This window comes from Papaver somniferum, chromosome 2 (genome assembly GCF_003573695.1).
Source record: "Papaver somniferum cultivar HN1 chromosome 2, ASM357369v1, whole genome shotgun sequence".
Lineage (NCBI taxonomy): Eukaryota > Viridiplantae > Streptophyta > Magnoliopsida > Ranunculales > Papaveraceae > Papaver > Papaver somniferum.
In genome coordinates this window covers 194,611,184-194,636,243 of record NC_039359.1, presented here as the reverse complement: position 1 = coordinate 194,636,243, position 25,060 = coordinate 194,611,184, and the positions used below count along the sequence as shown (strand labels likewise).

The following is a 25,060-nucleotide window of genomic DNA, read 5'->3' as shown; positions in this document are numbered from 1 at the left end:
GGCTCTTCCGTTTATCTTAACATAAACTCCTTCGTAAGGTCCTTAGATCTATCTTATGTTCAATTACCGAAGTAATCTTTAAGATTAAGCCGACAACACTCTTAATCCAAAGCACCATGTTGATGCCGATCTACTCAATTAAACAATCCAATCTACCACAGGGATAAACCGATTATTAATTGGATCCCTTTTTACCAAAAGAAGTATTGTGCACACCAAAGATTATAAACCCAAGTCAGATATTCAATATCTTCTTTGTCTTCAAATCTTCTTAAATCTTCAATAAAAACCTGCACACAATCACTTGAATCTCTTGTGATCAATCACGCACGGAACGGATTCTGTTAACAATGGATTATCACAAGATCGTCTTTAGAACTAACAACAGTCTAAAGATCCCTGTCGAAACTCTGAACTAGTTTGAGTGAATCTTATATCAGAAGAGAAGATCCTCATGCATAAACAACTAGGTGCAATCAGATTTCAACCACCGTTCAATCAAATCAATCGAAAACAAAAGATAAACCGCAATTATCTAGTTTCCCACCAACGGTACACGCTAGAGATTCTCAATCCCAAATAAGACTTTAAACTGAGCGGCCGTAAGATATTTCGCCTAATTAGGTTACTCTCCTCTCCGAATAGACGGCTACACCAGTAACAACATCAAAAGAGGAAGTTTGTTGTTTCGAAGGATTAGTTTGCTAGAAAGGAAAACTTTAGTATTTATAGACAAGGAAGTTTGGACAACAAGGAATATCCAAAACCGAAAATATTCTCAAGATATTCATTAAAGAACAAATTCAGTTTTCATAATTCTTGGAAATGCTTTGTCCAAAAATAATGATCGAAATCTCTAGGAAAATCTAATTAGTAAATGCACATTACTAATTCTTATATTTCCCTACAAAATGAAATTAATAACCTTAATTAAAAGATTCTTAACTTACTTATGTTTCGGTCATGGGATTTTCTTCCTGTAGCTATTAAGGAATAACTTTGAACAATTAAAGAAATAAACATTCACAGCATGTATTCAAAGTATGTCGACATCCTTACTTTGTAAGTTCTCTTTCACACTTACAACCTTGAAACCGATTTGCCACATTTCCAAACAAGTTTAGAATTGGTTCATCTGACTTACAAGAACTATGTGATTGATCAAACAAACATTCAATTATAATCATGGGTTTAACGGTTCTACCAAAACAAGTTTCGATTCTACCTCTATGTGAGTATTGTGCATAGTCACACTAGCTTTCCAAAATTCGGTTGACTAGGTACTGGGATCGGTTCCCCATATATATGGTACCTAACTTATATGTGTTGCACATGTCCATAGGATCGGTTCCCCTTTGCCTAAAAACGTGTTGCACATGCCCAGAGGATCAGTTCCCCTTTCTCTATAAACCTTGTTGCACCTCATACAAGGATCGGTTCCCATTTGTGATGTACTGCACCTCTTACTAGTATCGGTTCCCCTTTCCCAAATTTTTGTCAGACATAACACGAACCCGATCATAGCATCTCGGGTGATTACTTAAGATCGGTTTCACTAATAAAAGGCATACCAATACATAAGTCAGGCCTTTGTGAATAGTTATACCAAGAACACAAACAAATTGTGAGCGGTTATACTCAACCACACATATTGGTTGTTCATAAGATATGCAATGAATAACAAAACCAATAACACCTGGAAATTTCCTTTTCGGTCCACAAACAAGTTTATGAACTTACTTCCTTATAACACATGTAAACATTGTTCCCTTGGATGAAATCCTCACCTCATACCCATACATAATCACAATAACATTCAAATGATTATGGCGATTTCTTATCTACAAATTTTAATGGTTAGGCAATAAACCCCGTATTGTATTTCTTAATACTATGTCTATCTAGAGTTAAAATATGTTTCGCAGTTATGTTTTCAATATGTACGACTTGAAAGATACGTTAGGGAATGAAACAGTTCAAGTCAAATATCACTAATCTCAAGTGGAAGGATGATTGTTGTCGTTGTAGCTCCTTGCTTATTCACATATTCAAGTCTTCGCAATACTTGTAATGTCTCATATCCTAATAATTTCAAGCTAACCTATACGAAGTTGACTCTAGCACATAATCAAGCGACTCTTAACCTGAGTTTGGATTCACTAAAATATGACAATCAAACTTGACATACCAACGCTTGGTGGGTTCAATCGATCAACGCTCTAAAAATCTCCCCTTTTGTCAATTTTAGTGACAAAACTCTTACATCATATGGATAAACAAATTACAAGAATTCATTACACGTACGCTTGATTCCCGAGTCCAACAGCACAGTAAAACTGCTTACATTCAATTCTTGAAAATGCCGATGTTGACATTATAATAACAAAGCTATTACTCCCCCTAAGGAAGATAGGTAGATATTCAATCCGCACGTCTTTGTTATACCAATTCATATGACATGTTACTCCCCCTTACTCTGTGCTTTCACTCTTTCATTAGATAAACGTTCAAGCATCACTGTTCTTTTCCTTAGCGATACCAATCAATATAAAATCAATGCCAGTATCACATGTTTACTCCATATATTTCTCCCCTTTTTTGTCACAAAAAAAAATAAACGAAAAAATAAAGGAAACACGAAAAGAATCTTACAGATCTCAATAGACTTGCAACCTGTAGAGTTAAGCACGAGGGTTCCACACATCATGTTATGATAACCAATATCAAAACCGAAACTATAAGTAGTTTTATTTTGATATGTTACCAAGGAAACAATTGTCCGGAACAATTTTTCCAATTTAATTTAGCAAAACAAAAAATCAACTAATCACCTTAGTCCCTTTGCTAAACCGATTGTTAAAAAACAATCGCTTAATTTGATAAGACCAAAATAAAGATAACTCTATTTTTCTCATAATGTTCTAATTTTTCATAAATTTAGACCTTTCAATTTTAAACAAGACAATTACTAGGTTAGTTAACTAGTATTTTTTTAAGGCATTCGTTTAGACTTGAATAACCGAAACCTCATCTCGATAAGTCTAACTAAGATCATAATTAACTTAGTTTCTCTTATTCAGAATCGAATTGGACTAAACAACTCATCCCGTACACTTTTTATTTCGTTAATCCATAAATAATTCATACAAACCAACATAAATCAACTTGCATAATTATTCACCTCAACTGGAAGCAACTGAAACAACATAGACATTAAAAGCACCGCAATTGCACCGAAATTTTGTAAGCCTAAACAATTGATACCACCCAATAAAGCAAGATAACAATAGTTTTCCTTAACCGGAACCAATTGAATCACACATCCACACACACATCATGGAATAAATATCAATTATACCGAAATTTTGTTAAGCAAAAGCAATATATATATCTGATATAAACTCAGGCTTTTCTTAAACAGGAAAACAATTTACTAACAAGATTGTTACCTCAAATTTTGCATCCACTTCTCCAATATGTTTGCATCTTCGTCCAGGGAGAATTGATATCGAAATATCATCATGTTGTCATCCTTATGCATAAACAAAAGAATAAAAACAACCAACCTTTACCAAAGAAAGGTTGAAAATCGGTTTTAACAATTGCAAGCAAAAGTTGAAAACCGTAGAAACACATATGCTTTTATGCTAAACCAAAACCGATTCAACATATTGTGACTTTTTCACATATTGTTTCTACCAGAATCCCTCATGATTCTTTGATAAAGCCTACCAACATGGGCTAGAACTTAATCCTGCTAAATCAAAAAGTCACCCAAACCACAAGGGTTCATAATATATGAGATCGAATATTAAGGTAGTAAAACCGAAATCAAACATCCCATAAACATACATAGCAATAAGATAAAAGCATTCAAGCACATGCTATGTAAACCGAAAACTATCACAAGAAAAATTACCAATCAAATAATTTATTCATAATAGACCAATACAATCAATGAAAAAAATCAAAAATTGATGTCTATTATTCTAGATTAAGTAATACAGCAAATAACTTAATCTCTATTAACCTTCAGAAAGGTGTTTTTCAAAGATCATCTTCAATTTCCTCACAGTTTTCAGGATCTTCATCAACAGCATCTCGACTGATATCTCGGATTCTGCACACAGTACCTTGGTTATGTTCACATGCTAAAGCATTAACCTTTCGATTAATATTCCGAGCATACTCCCTATTACCGATTCCAAGTTTAATCAGTTTCCTTTGGTTACAGATAACAGTTCTTAGTAATGCTGCCTGTCTATGATGAGTTTCGATGGTACTGAGAAGGACTTGACGTAAATTGATAATATCAACCTTAGCATCTAAACTGTTTTGGACAAGGAGATGAGTCATATCATCCTTTTCATCATCGATATTTTCACAACCAGATTTCTTGAAGGTATTATCAACATGAACACTTTCCTTAGAAGTCATTCCACTCAAGGCTTTCAGAAGTTGTGCTTGAGATCTGGTTTGAGAATACATCCTTTTGTATAAGTTCTCAGACACATTGAGTATAAATACTTGAAATACCTTTCACACATTCCAAACATAGATATCAGCCTTAAATAAATAATTCTGACAAGATTTGACAAGATTTTCGCATCTAATATGTTACAAAGACACAATATTCTCAAAAGATATTATCTTCAAGATAGTCATCAAGAGATACTTAAATAATTAACTTATCCTTTTACACAAGTTGTTGTAAAACAACCTTTCTATACATAAAGATGTTTAAAATATCCTTAAGGTATATAGTGTAATCTCTCTATGTTGAATAAGAGATATTATTAGGATACCAGCAGCCCAGGTATATGTGCTTCCTTACATCTGAAGATTGGGCATTGTAAGGATGCACAGTCCAATGCAGTTACGCACTGGGATGAGGATATTCCTCATTATATACCTCATGAGGATATCTCCCTCCCTTTTGAACATCATCATGTTCTTCATCGTGGGTTCTGAACCCATCCTCTTTGTTAAGAAAATTGTGTGATACAATATCCTCAATAACATGTTGAGCCCAGGATGGTATGTTCCTTGAACTTAAACCCGATTTGTCTAGATCTGTCAGTCGACAGTTTGCTAATGTCTGTTCAAGACGCTCTATATGTCCTATTAAGGTATCCATTCCTCGCTGGAAATGTTTTTCTAAACATTGGTTTAGATATAACTCTCGACATATTACAGTAAGAAGTTTCTCAATAAGGATTCTATTCCTTAACTGTGAATGTTCTAGCGATTGAGTAAGGATTTCACACTCAGTAGTCTGTTGATGAACTTCATTGCACAAGGCCAATTTTTGTTCTATATAATCATCCAGATTATTTTGAAGACTGAGTGTTTCTCGTTTTCCTTCACATATTCTTACATTTAGTTGAACAATAAGTTTTGTGACATCATATAGACAGTCAATGGTTTTTCCCTTTTCTGAATAGTTTTCAGCATGCTTGAAAAATCTTTCCAACATCTTACGGAATTCAGAGCTTGGGAAGGCCAGTGAATTGAATCTCTTTTTAGACAATTTTTCACTAGGAACTGGAGTCGGATCCAAAACAAGTTTCTTGAGTTTCAGACTCATTCTTTTCTGATCAAGAACCTGATTCGCAATCAAGTTATTAGTCATAGACTTTTTCTTTGATTTTCGAAAAGACTTTCAAGAGCAATATCCATTAGTTTTCTTTGAGATCTTATTCTCATTATCTTGACTTACGTTAACTGAATCATCCTTTGGATTCATTCTTATAGGTTGGATCGCACCAAACACAAAGTGTTAGATCTTTTCGTGTTTGCCTGCTCTGATACCAATTGAAAAGATGAGGGTACCCAAATATACCACAAGCTAAAACTTTTCCTACCTATAAGTCCTTTCTCCGGATGTGATTGTCTATGGACTGAGTCGAGACAATACAACTAATCGGTTCACACTTCGTGTGATCGTCTATGGATACGAGATCGAGACAATACAACAACGAAGTATGTTTACTTGATACAAAGGTTCGGACTTAGCCAAACACAATATGATTGCTTATCAAGTAAATAGGAATTAACGTTTGTGTAATTTACTTTAGTTATAATAAAACAATTATAATGTGGAAATATAAAGTAAATGACATAGCAAGATTTTTTTAACGAGGAAACCGCAAATGCAGAAAAACCCCGGGACCTTGTCCAGAATTGAATACTCTCAGGATTAAGCCGCTACACAAAATTACACCTAACTTCGTATAGTTGAGACCAAGCAACTAAACCTATAGTTCACCTAGTTCCATCTGTATACCCACGCCTCCAACTTATAAATAAGTCACGTACTTGGAACAATTCCTTTGGTTCGTATTCCAAACAGTAAAGGAACAACAAATCTGTTTGGTATCAACTCTATTCAACCAAGTGATATGAGTCGGGCAAAGGCTCTTCAGATTATCTTAACATAAACTCCTTCATCAGGTCATTCGATCTATCTTATGTTCAATTACCGAAGTAATCGTTTAAGATTAAGCCAACAACACTCTTAATCCAAAGAATTGTATTGATGTCGATCTACTCAATTAATCAATCCAATCTACCACAAGGATAAACCGATTATTAATTGGATCCTCTTTTACCAAAACAAGTATTATGCACACCAAAGATTATAAACCCAAGTCAGATCTTCAATATCTTCTTTATCTTCAAATCTTCTTAAATCTCCAATAAAAACCTGCACACAATCACTTGAATTTCTTGTGATTAATCACGCACAGAACGGAGTCTGTTAACAATGGATTATCACAAGATCGTCTTTAGAACTAACAACAGTCTAAAGATCTCTGTCGAAACTCTGAATTAGTTTGAGTGAATCTTATATCAGAAGAGAAGATCCTCAAGCATAAACAAACTAGGTGCAATCATATTTCAACCACCGTTAGTCAATCAAATCAATCGAAAATAAAAGATAAACCGCAATTATCTAGTTTCCCACCAACGGTACGCGCTAGAGATTCTCAATCGAAGACTTTAAACTGAGTGGCCGTAAGAGATTTCGCCTAATTAGGTTACTCTCCTCTCCGAATAGGCGGCTACACCAGTAACAACAACAAAAGAGGAAGTCTGTTGTTACAAAGGATTAGTTTGCTAGAAAGGCAAATTTCAAGTATTTATAGACAAGGAAGTTTGGACACCAAGGAATTTCCAAAACTGAAAATATTCTCAAGATATTTATTAAAGCACAAATTCGGTTTTCATAATTCATGGAAATGCTTTGTCCAAAAATAATGATTGAAATCTCTCGGAAAATCTAATTAGTAAATGCACATTACTAATTCTTATATTTCCCTACAAAATGAAATTAATAACCTTAATTAAAAGATTCTTAACTTACTTATGTTTCGATCTTGGGATTTTCTTCCTTTATCTATTAAGGAATAACTTTGAACAATTAAAGAAATAAACATTCACAACACATGTTCAAAGTATGTCGACATCCTTACTTTGTAAGTTCTCTTTCACACTTACAACCTTGAAACCGATTTGCCTCATTTCCAAACAAGTTTAGAATTTGTTCATATGACTTTCAAGAACTATGTGATTGATCAAACAAACATTCAATCACAATCATGGGTTTAACGGTTCTACCAAAACAAGTTTCGGTTCTACCTCCATGTGAGTACTGTGCATATTCACACTAGCTTTCCAAAATTCGGTTGACTAGGTACTAGGATCGGCTACCCACATATATATGGTATCTAAATTATATGTGTTGTACATGTCCATAGGATCGATTCCCCTTTTCCTAAAAACGTGTTGCACATGTCAAAAGATCAGTTCCCCTTTCTGCTATAAACCTTGTTGCACCTCATACAAGGATCAGTTCCCCTTTGCGATGTACTGCACCTCTTACTAGGATCGGTTCCCCTTTCCCAAATTTGGTCAGACATAACACAAACCCGATCATACCATCTCAGGTGATTACTTAACATCGGTTTCACTAATATAAGTCATACCAATACATAAGTCATGCCTTTGTGAATAGTTCTACCAAGAACATAAACAAGTTGTGAGCGGTTATACTCAATCACATATATTGGTTGTCATAAGATATGCAATGAATAACAAAACCAATAACATCTGGCAATTTCCTTTTCGGTTCACAAACAAGTTTATGAACTTACTTCCTTAGAACACATGTAAACATTGTTCGCTAGGATCCTCATACCCATACATAATCACAATAACATTCAAATGATTATGGCGATGTCTTATATACAAAGTCTAATGGTTAAGCAATAAACCCCGTATTGTATTCCTTAATATTATGTTTATCTAGAGTTCAAATATGCTTCGCAGTTATGTTTTCAATATGTATGACTTGAAACATACGTTAGGGAATGAAACAGTTCAAGTCAAATATCACTAACCTCAAGTGGAAGGATGATTGTTGTCATTTTAGATCCTTGCTTCTTCACATCTTCAAGTCTTCTAAATACTTGTAATGTCTCATATCCTAATACTTTCAAGCCAACCTATACAAAGTTGACTCTAGTATATAATAAAGCGACTCTTAACATGAGTTTTGATTCACTAAAATATGACAAACAAACTTGACATACCAACGCTTGGTGGGTTCAACCGAGCAATGCTCTAACATAATCTAAACAAATCAAATAATAGTTTAGATATCCATCTTAAAAAAACACAAAGTTTGAGACAAAATAAAGCTTTGTGATTTATGTCTATCTCGTTCATGATCCAAGATTACGAAAACCTCAAAGATCAATAAGAAAAAAAACCGAATTTAGGAACTATCGGGTAAAAGATAGTCTGACTGGGCTTGAAGAATCCCTAAGTGAAGTCTTCAAAGTCGTAACCTAAAGTACAGTTATATGAAAAACATATGTTATAAAGGATGACTCTAGCTTAGCAACTAGGACACAATAGTGTCAGGGATTAAGAAATTATGTCGCAAGAGTCTCTCTATTTATATATTTTCAAGGCTTCATGTAGTTTTGAATTCAAGCTTAGGTTGATTGGAATTCAAGCATTATGGTCCAAAAATTATTATTAGGGATTCATGTAAGCATGTGAGATGTCTTCCTTCGAATTACACTGAAGAATATGCATTATAGTCAAGGGTTTTAGAACCGTGCACAATGATGGTTCATGGCGATTAAGTAGTCTTTGAACTTACATACATTAGAAATGTTCAATAACACTCAAGACTAACCAGTGATCCACAAACCCAAAGTAATTTTTTGAATAAAGTTGTCTTAGTAGTGTGTATGAGAATTTTAGCAAAAACGAACATAGTCGTATAGAATAATTCTTGTACTTATGCTAATACTATAAATGTATAGGTTTGCAAACCACTGGAAATTCCAAAGTCAGGCCCAAACAGTCTGCAAACCTAAGCAGTTCGCGAAGTCAGATTCAAGGGGTTAATTTGCAAACTTACCCCCCATTCTGTAACTCAGATGTAAAGGGTTCACAAACCGGGTTTGCAAATCTCTAGAGTCTGTGGAATTCAAACCGATACAGGTATGTGTACCTTACGCCAAGTAGTTCTCAATCTATCATAATTAATTTGAAACATTCTCAATAACCATAGAAAGTATGTATTATTGCTTTGCAGTTTCTAGATGATCAACTTAAAGTAAAAATAGTTTGTGAACAGTAACTTGTTCTAACTAAGATTGCTAAGAATCTATGAACATCCATTGCTTGAATCATATTCGAGAGTTTAACCAAGACAAGCTTGAACTCGAAATTTCTTCTTTGCAATATTAAATCTGCTAAAATCATATGACATCTATAATACAAAACAAAAGGGGTTTTGAGCCTTGGATGGTCGGATAATATTTTGAGAGACAAACGTTGCATCCAACCATCCCAATCTCATCTTAGCAATAGACATCCGACGAATCTAAGATTTGTAACCTCTTTCACTATGAATGTAAATTTATCAGTTACTAATTAATGGATCTCCTCATACCTCAAGATATAAAAACAAATATTAAATTGTAAAAATATTACAAGGGGCTAGAATACCTAACCATACATCTACTCATTCTATTCAATAGTTCAAAGTGAAAAACATTACAATAAATTTTTATAGCATTAATTGGAATAATGAACTATCACGGAAGAATAAGTAAATGTATGATTTGGTAGAAAGGTGAACTTGATGGGAAGTGAGACATATATATACATTATTTCTTGAATGATTCAGTTTTTGACTTTTCCGAGTTTTATATGACCAATTTTATTATATAATGTATGCAGGGACATTATTTTGGCTTGAAACAAAATAATAAACTATCCCAGAATTAACCGAACAAAAGGTCGAGAAAAATATTCTTATATAAGTCATATTTCAGGTTAAAATCGTACCGTTACGACACGAAGAATTTCTAGTAATCTCATAAGATAGAATAGTAAATGTCGTGAGTAAATCGGATATTCGGTCTTCACATAACTCTTTGTTGATGAAGTTTTATATCTTCGTTTGTTCTTCAGTTTTCAATCTTCGAGGGTTATTCAATGATGTCTGATACTCAACTACCAAACTCTAATCCTAGTACGAGACTTGCTTTTAGCAGACTAGAAATCAAGATATAGTTTTGGACATCTAACATTAACAACAAGATTGAGATAGCAAAACTTACGAGTTCGACGGAGCGACGCTTTAACACCTTGCATTATTCTTCGGGATGCAAGTAGCTTATACAAGCTACCCTAACTTGCATGTTGGTCTGCTACGAACTCATCCATGTTCATATCATCAACCATGCTCTCTGAGGAATTGGAAGAGTGATGAAAAGAATTGGACATTGAGAAATTCTAGAGAGATTTAAAAAATTTGGTCTGAGTTGAAATGAGTTTGAAATTGGGTACTTATAGATGAGAAAAATTACATCCGTTGGATGAGGAACTGATGATGATCAGACCAGCGAGCGACAACTTGACTATCGATGTCGCTCGAATGACCAATGAGCGATATTTTGACCATCTAGCGATAGACATCCTATCGCTCGCTGGAAAGTCAGTCATGTACGCCTATATATTTGGCACTTTGGCATACCCATAATGGATGTTAAAGTGGCAAAACATAGGAATAGGCCTGGCAGCAACAACAAAATTCTTATGGTGGCCTTCATCCAAAACAGAGATGCTCGTAATGCTCTAACGGTTCTATTTCTGGACTTTCTTCGTCCAAAACCCAACTGATCCTTCCCCATCCTACCTGTAATTTGCCACATTTCCATCCTCCATCACCACTACCTAACCAAAGAATGCTGGTGGATAGACTTATGCGCTATAAAACAACTGGTACCATACACCCAACGCCACAAAACTACCTTACGACACCTTTCATCTCTAACCCGCCACTTATTTACATCCCCATATCATACGACATCTTCATCTCTAACCACCCACTTTATTTACATTCCATATCACACCCACGGTCATAATCGACCTTCTATCTTATTAACATGCCATCTGATTTATAACTAGGCCGAACCGGAAAAAGTATCATTATAACTAGGCCGAACCGGAAAAAGTTGATACTACTTGCTCTCAATGTAGTTAATATCGGATATCGGTTCATCTCGGCCGGGACCGATACACTGATACGATTTTATATCGGGGATATTATCGTTGAAATATCGGTTCTAGATTTAGAGACTATAATTTTATATTAAACATTTCTCCACACATTTTCGGATAAGATATAATAGATAACATCAATTTTATCAAAAAAACAAAAGAGTAACTTTAGTAGACTTGCTTCGAGAGCTACATGCACCTCTACTACCACCTGGAAGACTTTCTTCGCCAAAATTACCCTTAAACTTTATAGAAAACGACCAATACCGTCTCATATCAGGAAATGTAGGAAAATTTCGTATCGACGGATACGGCCGATATTTGACAGAAACGGCCGATATTCGACCGATACGGCCGATATTATCGGGCGAATATCGTATCCCCGATATCCTTCTTATCGTATCGTTCTGGGCCGATATCCAAAATATCCCCGATATATCGGCCGGCCGATATCGACTGCATTGCTTGCTCTAATTGCGTTATTCAAACGGTTCTCTCAATTTTTTCTCAAATATAAAAAAGAAAAGTTAAAAGTAACCATATTTCATATCAATATCCCCCCAAAAAATCAAAACCCTAATTTGATCTAAAAATCTGAACAGAATTTCAGATCTTCTCGTTTCCACTGCAAGTAAGGCATCTTTTCCGATCTGTTTATTGCTGTTCAGTATGGTATATGTAAATTGTGTTTGTAGAAATTTCCATTGATTTTTGTTTTTGGTATCGAATTGGATTGAAAAAACTTTATTGATTTAGTTTATGGATTTTCATAAAAATATCATCTTAAGATTGGGCCTCTTTGTTTGGATGATTTTGTGGTGTTTCTAGATGAATTTGAGCTGATATATGAATTTTATCTATAAAACAGATATGGATTCTGCTAAACTGAGCTACTTTGTATATGTTTACGTTTATTGTATTTGAATTTCTGGTTATAGATGTATAAATATATGCGATTTTTGTGATTTCCCGTAATTTGATTGTCTTTTTCTATTCTCATGTTATAAATTTTGATTACTGTAGCTTGAACTACTACATATGCCTGGCAGAGAAATCAGAAATGCCGATTTTAATTCTTGTTTTTTTTTTCCTGAGCAGAATTATGTCTTTCTCGCGGATAGCTCGCAGACAAGGAGTGAATTTCCAACATGAATTTGAGTCCTCTATCAACAGAAACAACATGTACCAGCACAAAAACCCACATTATTGCAATAGCAATACGAGCTACCTTCATGGCATGCCTAGAAATTATGGGGAATATGTTTATAATGTTAGAAGTGATGAAAATGCTAATCCTTTGAAGAGGAGAAAATGTTCGAATTCTGGGGATAGCCAGAGATACTACCGGCAACCTAACAGCAATGGTCCTTCGACAAGCAATAGTTTATTTATTGCTTCTACCAGACCTGATGTGAATAACTCAACCGTAATAGGTTGTAAACGTGACAGGTCACAGATAGATGACGAAGTAGAGTTTTTTTCTAGAGATGAGATCGAGAGACTGTCCCCATCAAGAAAGGATGGTATCGATCCTCTCCGAGAAACATATCTTCGTAATTCTTACTGTTCATTTCTTCAGAATCTTGGTACACGACTTGAATTGTAAGTCTGCCTTTTCTTTTCTTTTTAATGCAGCTAGATTGTGATTTCTGTATTTGTAGCTTTCCGTTTTCTTGCTACTTAATGGTTACTCTCCTATTTGCAGGCCACAGACTACCATTGGAACCGCAATGGTTCTTTGCCACCGCTTTTTTGTTCGAAGATCACATGCTTGTCACGATAGATTTGTGAGTTTCTATACTTCACGTTTAGCTAGTTGAGTTTTGTTGAATTAATTGTGTTTTATAAATTATGGATGGAAATTCATCTAATAATGCATGCAGTTGATCTCGACGGCAGCCCTTTTCCTTGCGGCGAAGTCTGAGGAGACGCCGTGCCCTTTGAACAATGTATTGAGGGTGTCATATGAAATTTGCTACAAGCAGGATCTTAATTTCTTTCCTTATCTTCTCCCTGTGGTAAGTAACTTTTCTCTATTTCACTTTTTTGGAGTATGTTTTTCTATAAATAGATTGACATGTTGTGTGTGGTCCATTATTAATGTAAGCTGTTGCACCTCCTGTAATTGGAACAGGACTGGTTCGAGCAGTATCGGGAACATGTTATTGATGCCGAGAACATAATACTGAGAACACTGGATTTTGAGCTTAATGTGGAGCATCCCTACGATCCTCTGACATCAGTCCTTAACAAATTAGGACTATCAGAGACTGTTTTGATCCACTTGGCACTAAACTTGGTCAGTGAAGGGTAAGTTCACATATTTCCTTTCATAGCTTCTGTGATTGTTGCGCTGTTATCTATAAATTGATTTTTTTTCTATTATCAAAAGATGGCATGTGATAATGACTTGTATATTCCATATGTTCTTTATTTGATGACTTATACGAAGGTGTAAACTAATAGCTAAACTTATTATGGGGTGGTCATTAATCAAGTTGTCGCAGGCATTTGTTCTTTTCTTTTTATATATAGTGCAGCAGCTCCATACGTCTTGAAATTGTAGAAGAGAATACTTAGCTGGTAAGTTTTGTGTTAATGATTACCATGATCCCCACAATCTCCTATGCTGCTCTTACTCTTTGCCTCTTGATCATTCAGGATCAGCTATTTACCCATACAATATACCCACCGAAATATATTACTAGATTTTTATGCTATGCAACTTTTGCATGATTTTTACTGCCCTCTCTAACTAAATTTCTATTTTTTTTATTTTTGGCTGATGGTATCTGATAGGTAAAAAACTGACGAGACTACTTTAGTGTTTCACAGGGTTTACATAGGCCACATGAAGTAGATTTTCGGGAGAAATTTTTTTGAATGTTTTTTTTTTTATTCATATCGCTTCTCTCTGATTGCTTCTTTTGGTATTTTTGTATGGTTTTTTAAAATAGCACCAGGTCTTGCTTCCTCCTATACTCCCAGTTTCTTGATTTTCAAATCTTTGCTAGGACCTGGAGCTTAAATAAGAGAGGTTATATGGAAGTTTATCCTTTTGTAGGATTAATTGTCATCCTTTGCAAAATAGCCTTACATTTGTTTTAAACTTTTAATCACGTTTTTGGCCTCTTTTAGGCAAGAACTGAACCTAATTTCTATGTTGTGGCATATTGATTTTTGTCATGGCATATTAATTGCAGGATCTTCACAAGAATAGCGTGCTCACCTTATGATATTCTTAGCTGGCGATTTGATATGATTTTCATGCATGGAAAGTTTTGTTTTACGCCTGAAGTTGGAGTGCTGATGTGTTGTGGATAGCTTTTTCATGAAAGTCTTTTACCATTGTGGTCATTGGTTACTGGGTTAACCACCAACCTACCACCACCAGTTTATAATATCTCACCCTTAGGATTTTCTCTGACTGCTGCGGTTTTCTCTAGAAACTGCTGCGGTTTTCCGTCCCCACAATGCCATGAAATCTGTCCGGACCACAAATTTTCATAAATGGACCATACGAAATAATGATGTCACAGACTACTATATTAATTGCTTATAAGCAGTATTCTGTTTGATGGCTAAAGTGATTTTGGTCTATATTCTTCGGATATGATGTATTTAAAAAGGTTTCTTTGCCTGGAGCTCTCAGATATTATGGTGAGACGGAATATAGGTTGTGTATGGACTTATACGAGCTATTACTATGTATGAGTCTTCCATCTGACACGGTACTCCATTCAGTTTTGGGTTAGGTGTTATTTCTCTACTTCGGTTGATGGGCTTCCCTTTTGTTTAAGGAATAGTCTATTGTCTTTAGACTTGCATCAGAATATTATTTTTCAAAAGTGTGCCTTAAGAGTTCACATCTCCAAGTTCTATTCTAATGTTGGAGACAAGGTAATGTTTTCTATATATATATATATATATATATTTGTATTCTTTGCATGTAGGTAAAATTGAACCATAACTTTTACCAGGTAGCATGATTTGCTATTGAGATTGTCAGCCATTGAGCCAGTGGTAGTAGGTTATGATATATCTAGGCAGATGTGAAAAGAAATCATGCATCTAATGACTAAGCAGGAGTAAGCTAAGAAAGTAAAGCCAAGGGTCTTAGGAGGCATGTTTTAAATTAGAAGTCAAGAACCGAATAGTGCCTCTAGTGCAGCCAGATTTCTTCGTACCAATTGTTCTTTGTCTCTTTGGCTATAATACTGTTTTTAAAATAGTCGGAATAAAGAAGAATAAGAAATGGTACTTAGTTTTTGACGTTTGACTTCTCAGATGGACACAAACTCATCCTCTTTTGTCCTTTTGTTCATTCCCACTTTTTTCCTATTTCCTTTTCTCTTTTCTCTTTGCCCCTTTGTTCTTTCTTTCTGCTAATGCTTTTCATGCTTAAAAGTTCTTTTGCATTTCAAAGTTCCCAATGGATTTGTTTATATGCGACCCAATTTACAGGTATCCATAGACGTCGCCGGTTTACCTTTAGGAATTTATGTATGTCCAATTTCCCGTTGGATGAAATGTTGATCAGTGTTGTTACAGTTGCAGTTTTTGGTTTGAGATAGCTTGCATTCTGGAGTCAAATATTCGTTACGTAGTATGATGAATTTACGTGCCTTTACAAACATTATAACATTTACGTATGCTATGACATGGTGCAACATCAGTGTTTTCTACTTGATGCTTTTATGGGCACCTCTGTCAGTTCAGTCCACATGATTGTTGGCGTCTATCACCACTCATTTTAGCACCGTGGTCATGGGTGTATTGCCTGTCTATGTTGTCAATAGTGCTTCTGCCATGAGTGTGAAATCGTGCTCTTTCACATGACATCATTGAAAAGAAGAAACTGGCACGACCTTTGAGAAAGTTTCAATCATAAAAAAACATCCGACAAAATTATGTATCTGATGAATAATGGAAATGTGCCTTCCCCTGAAGGACAATTAGGTCTTGGAGCTGATTCGTTGTTCCAGTAGTTATGACAAATTTTGGTATTGTTTCGAAACCTTGTTAGCATTTCTGGAGATTCTCGGGAAAATATTCCTTCTGATGGCTGCTTTCATAGTTGGTAAGAATAAGAACGCTTAAGGACTCGACTTTCTTGACAATATCTATTTCTTTATTGATTTAAATATACTGTCTAATGTGGATTTGTTTGTGTAAATTACCATATGGGATATTGCATGTTCTTAAGAGTTCAGCAGACACTGGTTTGCTTTATTTCTATATCCTTCGTGGGGGTGCTTGGTATAATGGCTTGGTCTAGGTAGCTTTAGTGAGAAGTTATTTAGGTATTAAACTAAGATTCTATTTTGCAGGCTTCGGAGCTCACTTTGGCTTCAGTTCAAACCTCATCATATTGCTGCTGGTGCTGCATATCTTGCTGCAAAGTTCCTTAATTTTGATCTCGCAGCTTACCAAACAATGTTGCAAGAGTTCCATACAACGCCTTCCATTGTGCAAGGTACCCTTACCTCTTTACTTCTATTAAATTTTAATGTTTAAGCAAGAAAATATTGGAAAGAACCGGTTTTAGGCTTTAGTTTTATATGATGAAGGGCAGGTTGTTTTCGTTTTAGAGTGGTAATAATTTATGCCCGTAGAAAAGCATTTCACATTTTCAAGATCTCACTGATCTACGATCAGGCTATTGCTGGGAATGCAGCAAATCCGGTATATGAGAATGCCAGAAAGGAGAAAAAAATTGTCAAAAATGAGTAGTTTAACTCAATAAAAATGAAACAACAGCATTAATTTATGATTTTATTCGAATCTGCTTTTTTTACACTGTATATGGCGGACACCGATAATGGAGACGGATAGTAGAAACTGCATAAGAGTGAACTGCATTAGTTTTCATGGATTTGATCTTTAGGTTCGGGTGGTAGTGGGACCAGGGGCGGAGCCAAGGATTGACTAACCCTGGCTCTAGCCCCCCTCCCCCTCCCTAAATTCTAATTAACTGCGTAAAAACTCTTTATTTTCTCCTATATTTTGTTTTTAGCCCCCTAAACATTACTGCCATTTTAGTCCACCAAAAGTCTCCATATTTTGATTTTTTTTAGCCCCCCTTAATGTTTTTATCTGGCTCCGCCACTGGGTGGGACTGATGATAAAAACAAGAAAATAACTTCCATAATTTCCCTTCAGGTTACCTAAGAATCAAAACATTGTTTTTCCTTGTAAAACTTGCAATTAGTTCTCTGTATGTAGTATATTCTCAAAATCTAGGATCTGTTTTGATGCCTCCAGTTTTTCTATTATAATTGTACAAGAGTTGTGCACGCGCCTTGTGCATCTGTTTCCCATGCCGGCCGGTGGGAGGTTTTTCATCATTTAGAACGGATTTCGCGTTCCTAATATATATTCAGAACCGTTTTTATCGTTATCGGGACGCTTATCCTACGTATCATTTCTATTTTAGGCCCTTACTCCCGATAACCCAACTCTTTACTGCATGAATCCAATGGGTGTGAACAATAGTTCACACTGAATTTTTCCCAAATCCGAGGGTTAAATTTTATTCTTTGTTCAAATTGGTTAGCGGTTTCAATTTTTCCTTGCTCCCATTAAAAGGTGGGAGATGAATGGTTTATTTATTTTCCTATTTTCTCGCTGTTCTCCATTTGGAAGTAAATTAACGTCATGCTTATTATTTTCCGATGCAGATGTGGTCCAACAGTTGATGGAGCTCTTTTAGAAGATTTATATATATAGTCTAGGGGACTCTTGTATCTGAGGCTCGTTATACATACATGTAAGATTATCGTGTATTAGTTGTTATATTGAACCTTCCCTTTTGGAGAATTGATGTATAAAGTTGCTATATTATGGAACTCTTTGAAATCAGGTCTGCAAATAGTATCAACTAATACAACTTCTGCACACTGCAATATTTGTCGGAAGTGCCTATTTGCCGCCCCCATTTCACCTAAAATCCCATCCAGCCAGGTTTTACATAAAAGACTCGATAACATCTACTGAGGTTTGATCATGACTTTCTACCGTAGACCCCCCATTTATATGGTGCAATATCCTTCAAAAGGTGATACTAAGTGTTCCCGAGGCTAATTTTTTTTCTGGAACATACACGGTTCAAACAGTGACTAACTAATGATGCAAATGGTGTTTAGAGGGTGTTTGGCTGTATTTAGCATTATACTCTACATTGTGGATTCTCCAAACCTTCAACTTGTTGCTTCCTTGGGGAGCCATGATTCAAAGATGGGATCTTGAATTAGGAGCCATGAATCAAAGATGAACTGAAGCCTAATCATGGAATTCAGTCTTTGGGAATAACTTATAGTTGGTGGCAACTGATTCCTGAATAAAACTTGTGGTTATTCAATATAATACTGTAATTTATACGATTACAAATCTCTAATACAATAACTCTGTCAGAGAATTGTTCTTGTGACACTATCTTTATTATCCTCTAGTCTAAAGGATAGTTGTCATTGTTTACAGATCTCAATAGACGGAATGTGCCTCTTCACAATTCCACCCAAGAAGCGTTACACGTGGAGTAACACCTGGAGGTACCTTAAAAGAAATAGTAACCGTCATTTTCTCGCCGGGCACCATAGAGAAATAATTATCGGAATAGTGGACTGGAAGAATTCTTGTATCCTCCCCTTCTTTCATGTTTTTCTTTGTAGAATGAACACAAAAACGGAGAAAGAATGCAACTCCAGAGTCCATCCCATTTGTTTCTACTACTTTTGAACCTTCATTACTTGGCTTTGAGAAATTTCTGTAGACTCTGTGCAACAAACCAGTTTTTCGTTTCTCCTCCGAAAAGCTTTCACCCATATCAAGATCTTCTGTAGTGCTCACATGATTCCTGTACCTTACAGTTTCCATATTTGTGGTCTTTGAGCGGTTTTGTAAGGTCATATTGATTTTGTAAGTGGATCCCCTGATCATAACGTCGGATATTATTTTAAGGGGAACTTGCTTCTTCCTGTAAGGTTCTAAAAGCTTGTAATTCCCACCTAGCAGATGCAACCAATAAAAGTTTCTGGAAAGGATAGCTTTATTTGACCACTTGAAAAGCTTGAGGAGGAGGAAGTAAACTGGTTTTGCATTCTTAGTTTTTGGATACTTCATTTCAATAGTGGTTTGGGTAGTTTTGGCTGGCACGGAGATATTATCTGTTACTTTATAATAAGGACATGTACCATCTAGATCCCAAACTGAGGCTTCCACTGCCACATCAATTAGTTCATCTGCAGTTGTGTTGACAACCTGTAGGGAAGAAACTAATGTTAGGTGTTCACTTATCAAATTACCCTTCAAAATAATGACTCAAAACACCAATGTCTTGTGTATTTGGAAGGAAAGGAAAGAAGGAATTTTAAATAACAAGAACAAACATTTGGTGAGGACACTTCGAAGCATTGAATTTCGAACTTAATTTAAGGGGAAGGCAAACATTAAGATGTTCACTCTAACTGCCAAAATGGTAACAGCTTTATGGGACTCCAATCTATTCCGACCTCCTTAAGCTTGTAAAGTCTCTTTAGCTCTTTTGCCGGTCTTTTGGTTATTTTTTCTCTTTCGAGTGTCTGGATCACCCTTTTGGCCTCCTTTTTTGTTTTGGTTGTAGTATTTGGATCGAGGTACCCCTTTCTTTCTATTAAAGGAATATGCTCTATTGACCGATCAAAAAAAATTAAAATGACCCAGAACAGACTTATCCTAGATACCAATGCTTGAATTTGTAAAAGTCTAACCGAACAAGTGGTTTGGACATTTGATTGCACACAGTTCTATGTTAGAGTGAGGTAACTAGTTCTGATTTAATGATTCTCTTTGAGTCTATGGTCTATAGGGATAGTAAGCACCTGGCACAAGAAAACAGATGATATGATTCTTTTTATGTCTATGGTCTATAGGGATAGTAAGCACCTGGCACAAGAAAACAGATGATATGATTCTTTTTATGTTCGCAAGCGAAGCGGGAACCTGTGAGCACCCCAAAGTAAGCAGTCTTACAGAGTGCCTATTTGATGGATTAATAGTTTTATTTACCTCAATGAAGTATGTCGCTAGGTTAAGTTGGACATGAATTGGCTCTGCTGCACTATGGCAGCCATAAAAACCTGCTGTTTGGTCATGAAGATGATCGTAGAACTGACTCCGAAGACCAGTCCAAGGATTTTGAGTCTTCCATATTAGAACACCCGTGTATTTTGTCCACATACGAGAAGTCCAGCCTTCAAGCAGAGCTCTATACTGGATGTAATTGACAAGTTGTGCCTGAGATAATAATTGATAATAGGTTAGGACAGTAGAGTTACACAAAGAACATGGCAAAAGAAAGAAAAGTTTGGATGCAAGGATCGCCCACCTTCTCACAAAAATCATCTAGGTCCTTTGGGATCCCATATAGTTCAATCTGATCTGAAACCCCCTTCTTGGGGTTTGAATATGGAATGTATTTGTGGTACTTCCAGATGGGGTTTTCAACTTCTTCTATGTAACCATCAGGAAGCTTTTTAAACAAAGGAATTTTCCATCCTGCTTCAGGCATTGTTGCTCTGATGGTAGCTGCAACAGGAATTCCCACGGAACCAACTTCAGGGTTGAAACCATAGTTGTAAAAATCGTCCTTGAAAAAGTCCACAGGATTCTGGATTTCATATGGACCATCAGTGAAATCCCCCTTCCCGTTTGCAAATCCATCCCACATGGAACCTTGGATGTAATCACGAGTACCATCAAGATATTTACTAGGATCATCAAAGCTTTTCAAGGAGTTGCTTGTATCAGTTGGAAATTTGAATAATGGATGGAGCTTTAAGCCATTCTTCAGAGCTTTGTTAATGTCATCTGGTGGTGTTTGTTCATTTCCTCCAACCCAGAGAGCAAGACTGGGATGATTCCTTAGGAGCTTCACAGTGTCCCTTGCACATATCAAGAAAAGGCCATGGTCCAAAGGACCATCAGGGTTTGATACTGGAACACCTCTTCCATCACAATCTCCTGTTATCCAGAACTCTTGCCACACCTGAAAACGTTAAAAATTAAGGAACGGAAGAAAATTAAAATAGACACTACGAAAATTAAGGTCACTCTGTTAGCTTTTAATGGTTTAGCATCAAATCATGTTTAGATGTAGTTAATCTCTACTTAACTTAGTAATAATCCTTATTCTCACATGATTTAAAGTTGAAATCATGTATATCATCTTGTTCATGGTTAATGCTAGATTAAGATAATTATTATATGAATTGTTCTATGTAGCCAAGTGAGGTATCTCTCCGACTCATGAGTTAAAGAGGCATGTCTATTTTACACTATCATGCTCTTTAACCAAGCTTTGGAGTATGTTAATGCTATTCTTTATTTTTTTTAACTTCTTTTATAAAAGAAGGCCTGCTATCTACAAGCGCAGGTAGCTAGGCAAAGAAAGTAAAGAAAACCCCTCTTCAGTGCTAGTGCAAAGCATGTTATCAGCATAAGGTAAAGATACTATCAAGTTGCCTTCATCCCCTTAAACAGAAAAGGAGAAAAAGATACTATCATGTTTAACTCTTTAAATACGGTGACTATGGAGCAGACATTCTAACACTATAAAACTCCAAGAATGTGGTCCATGAAATAAAGGGAGAAACGAAAGGGAACGAAAAGTTTACCAGCAAACCATAAATATCACAATAGTGATAAAATTCCAGCCTCTCAGCCAATCCACCACCCCAACAGCGGATCATGTTAAAGTTCATATCTGTGTGAAACTGAATATCTGTTTCGTATCGTTCTTTTGACAGACGCAATAACCCATCTGACAGTATCCAGTTCCCTCCGCGGATAAAAATCGGTTGTCCATTGACCTTAAACAACCTGCAAGTGTTTGCGCTATAAAGAATAAAGAAGCAACTTATACGAGAAAAAATCATCACAATTTGATCGAAAAATATACCTTCCGCCAGTAGCATTATCTATTGAGCTCTCAATTTTGCGGAATCCAAAATGTTGGCTCCAAGAGTCAGACTCTCCAAATCCCTTGTCCTCAACAGTGATCTCAACATTGTATAGGGATTGCTTCCCCATGCCATTAGGCCACCACAAATTGGGCTTGTAGAAAAAGAGCATGTAAGTAAAATAGCTATGCCACTTAAAGCAAGAATGACATGCCAATCATGCAAAATATACAACTGATAATTTCCAACGCAAAGTTTAAACAGATAATCCTCTTACATACTCTTCTATTACAGGCCATTTCATCTGATAAATTTGATACCCAAACTCCAAAAGATAAAAAGAAAGAAACAACAGAAAATGCGGTCCCAAACAGGATTTTTGTCAGTGAAATGGAATACGCTAACAGAAAAATATCGCATTGCTTACCTTAGGCAGTGTATAATCAATATGTGCACCAGGAGGAATTGACAAATTACTCGTCTGATGATGCTCAATTAAGAACATATTTCCCTCAAGTTCAGTTGAAACCTGGATATTCAAAGAGCATTCTGCAATCCTAGCACTTCTATTCTCTAACTCAACAGTCGAATGTAGATATACTCTGTATAATTGTCAAAGAAGGATGAAACCAAGTGAGGATTGGTTAACTTCACCGGCTGCATTCATGACAAAATAACAAATTTTAATTGCTGCTTCCTAGCGTACACATATGTGTCTTATTCCATTGATCCCAAAGAGACAGGAGAATTTCTATATAAAAAAAAATGGATCCAAAGTGTTCCCCTATCCATTTCCTTTTTAAAGAAAAATGCAGAATTAGAGCCTTGAGATTTGTCATATAAATGCATCTTATGCAAATAGTAACTTACCCCGGTAACAGAGATAGACACTTCATCCCAGATGCCAGTGTTCCTATCCCTGTAATTCAAAACATTTAGTGCAGATGCATAAGTTTACTAGAAGAGGGTAGTTAACTGCGAGGAAAAAACTAGGCAGCTACATAAATGTTGTCGAAAGCATCCTGTTCACCGATTTGGCACAAAAAACATCAGCTGCCATGGGAGTTTTCTTTCCTATACAGGTAATATTGTAGATGAAGTTCTACACAGAACTGCAAGCAAATAGTAGCGATAAGTACAGCAGTTACCTTATTGGCATCATCCAGTCCCAACCCTCAACGTATTGTGCAGCAACATCTTTTCCAATCTGTCATAAATATAAAAAAGAATTAATCGGTGTAAAGAATATAGTTGAGCATATCAGAGCATACATAATCATTTTATATTCTTCAAATAACGTTAAGTCGTTCAAGCATGTTACATACCACAGCATTCTTTATGTTTTACCTACAACGACTAAAATCCACTAAAATTATCTAGTGAGACAGACCAAATGTAAAGTACTCTCATACCTAGTTACTCTGGCACTGCCTAAGTTAAGTGATCTATAACATACAAAACTACAAAATGATCCTACCTAGCTTGAATTTTGTTCTCGTACATCTGGGATAAAATCTTATCATCATATTTTACAGGAAAGGTTGTATACCTCATGATCACCGCCTTGACCCCCCTCAGGAGGAATTGTACCTGGATGGTCTGGCGGATGAACAAGAACTGCTAGTAAATTATTACCATCAGGGTGCAGAATATCAGTAATTTGAACACTCTTTAGATATCCCTTGTATCTTGTTATGAATCACAACTAAATGTACTATAATATACTATTAATTCAAACAAACATGACAACATTCACAAAAACAGTAATTTGAACCAAAAATGAAACTTCATGGAAAACATGAGCTTCAAATCGAATTTATTTCAGTAAAAAACAACTGAAACAGAGTGTAGTGGGAGTTTGAGAGAGAAAGAGGTGAATTACGTTCCAGGAACAACAGCTTCAATCCAAATTGAAGAATTGGAAGAAAGAGAAGGGGGGTGAGTAGTAGTGAGCTGAATTCCATCAAGATGAATTTCAGTAGATCTTGCAGCAAGATGAATTTCAGTAGATCTTGCAGCAAGATGAATTTCAGTAGATCTTGCAGCAATCCATCCTGAATCTAAATTTGTCTTTCCTAATTTAGCCATTACTCTTCTCCACTACTTCAACTCTTAAACCCCAAAACTAATGTGCAGAGGGAAGTAGACAGAAACTTAAACCTAAAGTAATAATAATATATAAGAATCTGAAGTCAAGATTCTCAAGAAGTAGAAGAAGAAGAGAACTGAGGTCAAGATTCTTCTTCAGGTTTTTTTATACTTGTATATACTGGAAAGTTTACATAGTGCTGTATCATTACTGCGAGATATACACAACAAAACCATGCTTCAAGAGAAAAAACAAAAATAAAAAATAAACTAGGATAACGTACCTTTACCTCGATATTTTGTCCGGAGTATTTCTTCTAGTTTTTTTCTTTTTTTTTATCTTTTTATTCTGGTCTCATCATCTGCTACTACTTAACCTGGCGAATTCTACTGCCTTGCCTAGCGATTTTTTTTTAAGCATGTAAAACTAAGAGGACATAACTAGA

The 25,060-nt window shown here is 35.7% G+C and overlaps 1 protein-coding gene and 1 pseudogene across 3 annotated transcripts; one reads left to right on the top strand and one right to left on the bottom strand.

Moving 5' to 3' along the window:
- Positions 1-12,071: 12,071 nt before the first annotated feature.
- Positions 12,072-18,488, top strand: LOC113350109 (cyclin-T1-4-like). 3 transcript variants are annotated; one of them, XR_003360626.1, is made up of 9 exons: positions 12,072-12,220; positions 12,688-13,191; positions 13,295-13,376; positions 13,473-13,607; positions 13,724-13,899; positions 14,088-14,172; positions 14,793-16,669; positions 16,920-17,065; positions 18,270-18,488. XR_003360626.1 is itself a non-coding variant. In XM_026594193.1 (7 exons), exons 2-7 carry the CDS (start codon positions 12,692-12,694, stop codon positions 18,299-18,301), a joined length of 1,071 nt encoding a protein of 356 aa, XP_026449978.1. In that variant the 5' UTR covers positions 12,072-12,220; positions 12,688-12,691; the 3' UTR covers positions 18,302-18,488. The 3 variants fall into 3 exon arrangements, 1 of the variants encoding a protein (XP_026449978.1); XR_003360625.1 differs by lacking the exon at positions 14,088-14,172; XM_026594193.1 differs by lacking the exons at positions 14,088-14,172; positions 14,793-16,669.
- Positions 18,489-18,921: 433 nt separating this feature from the next.
- Positions 18,922-24,614, bottom strand: LOC113352545 (annotated as a pseudogene).
- Positions 24,615-25,060: the final 446 nt, after the last annotated feature.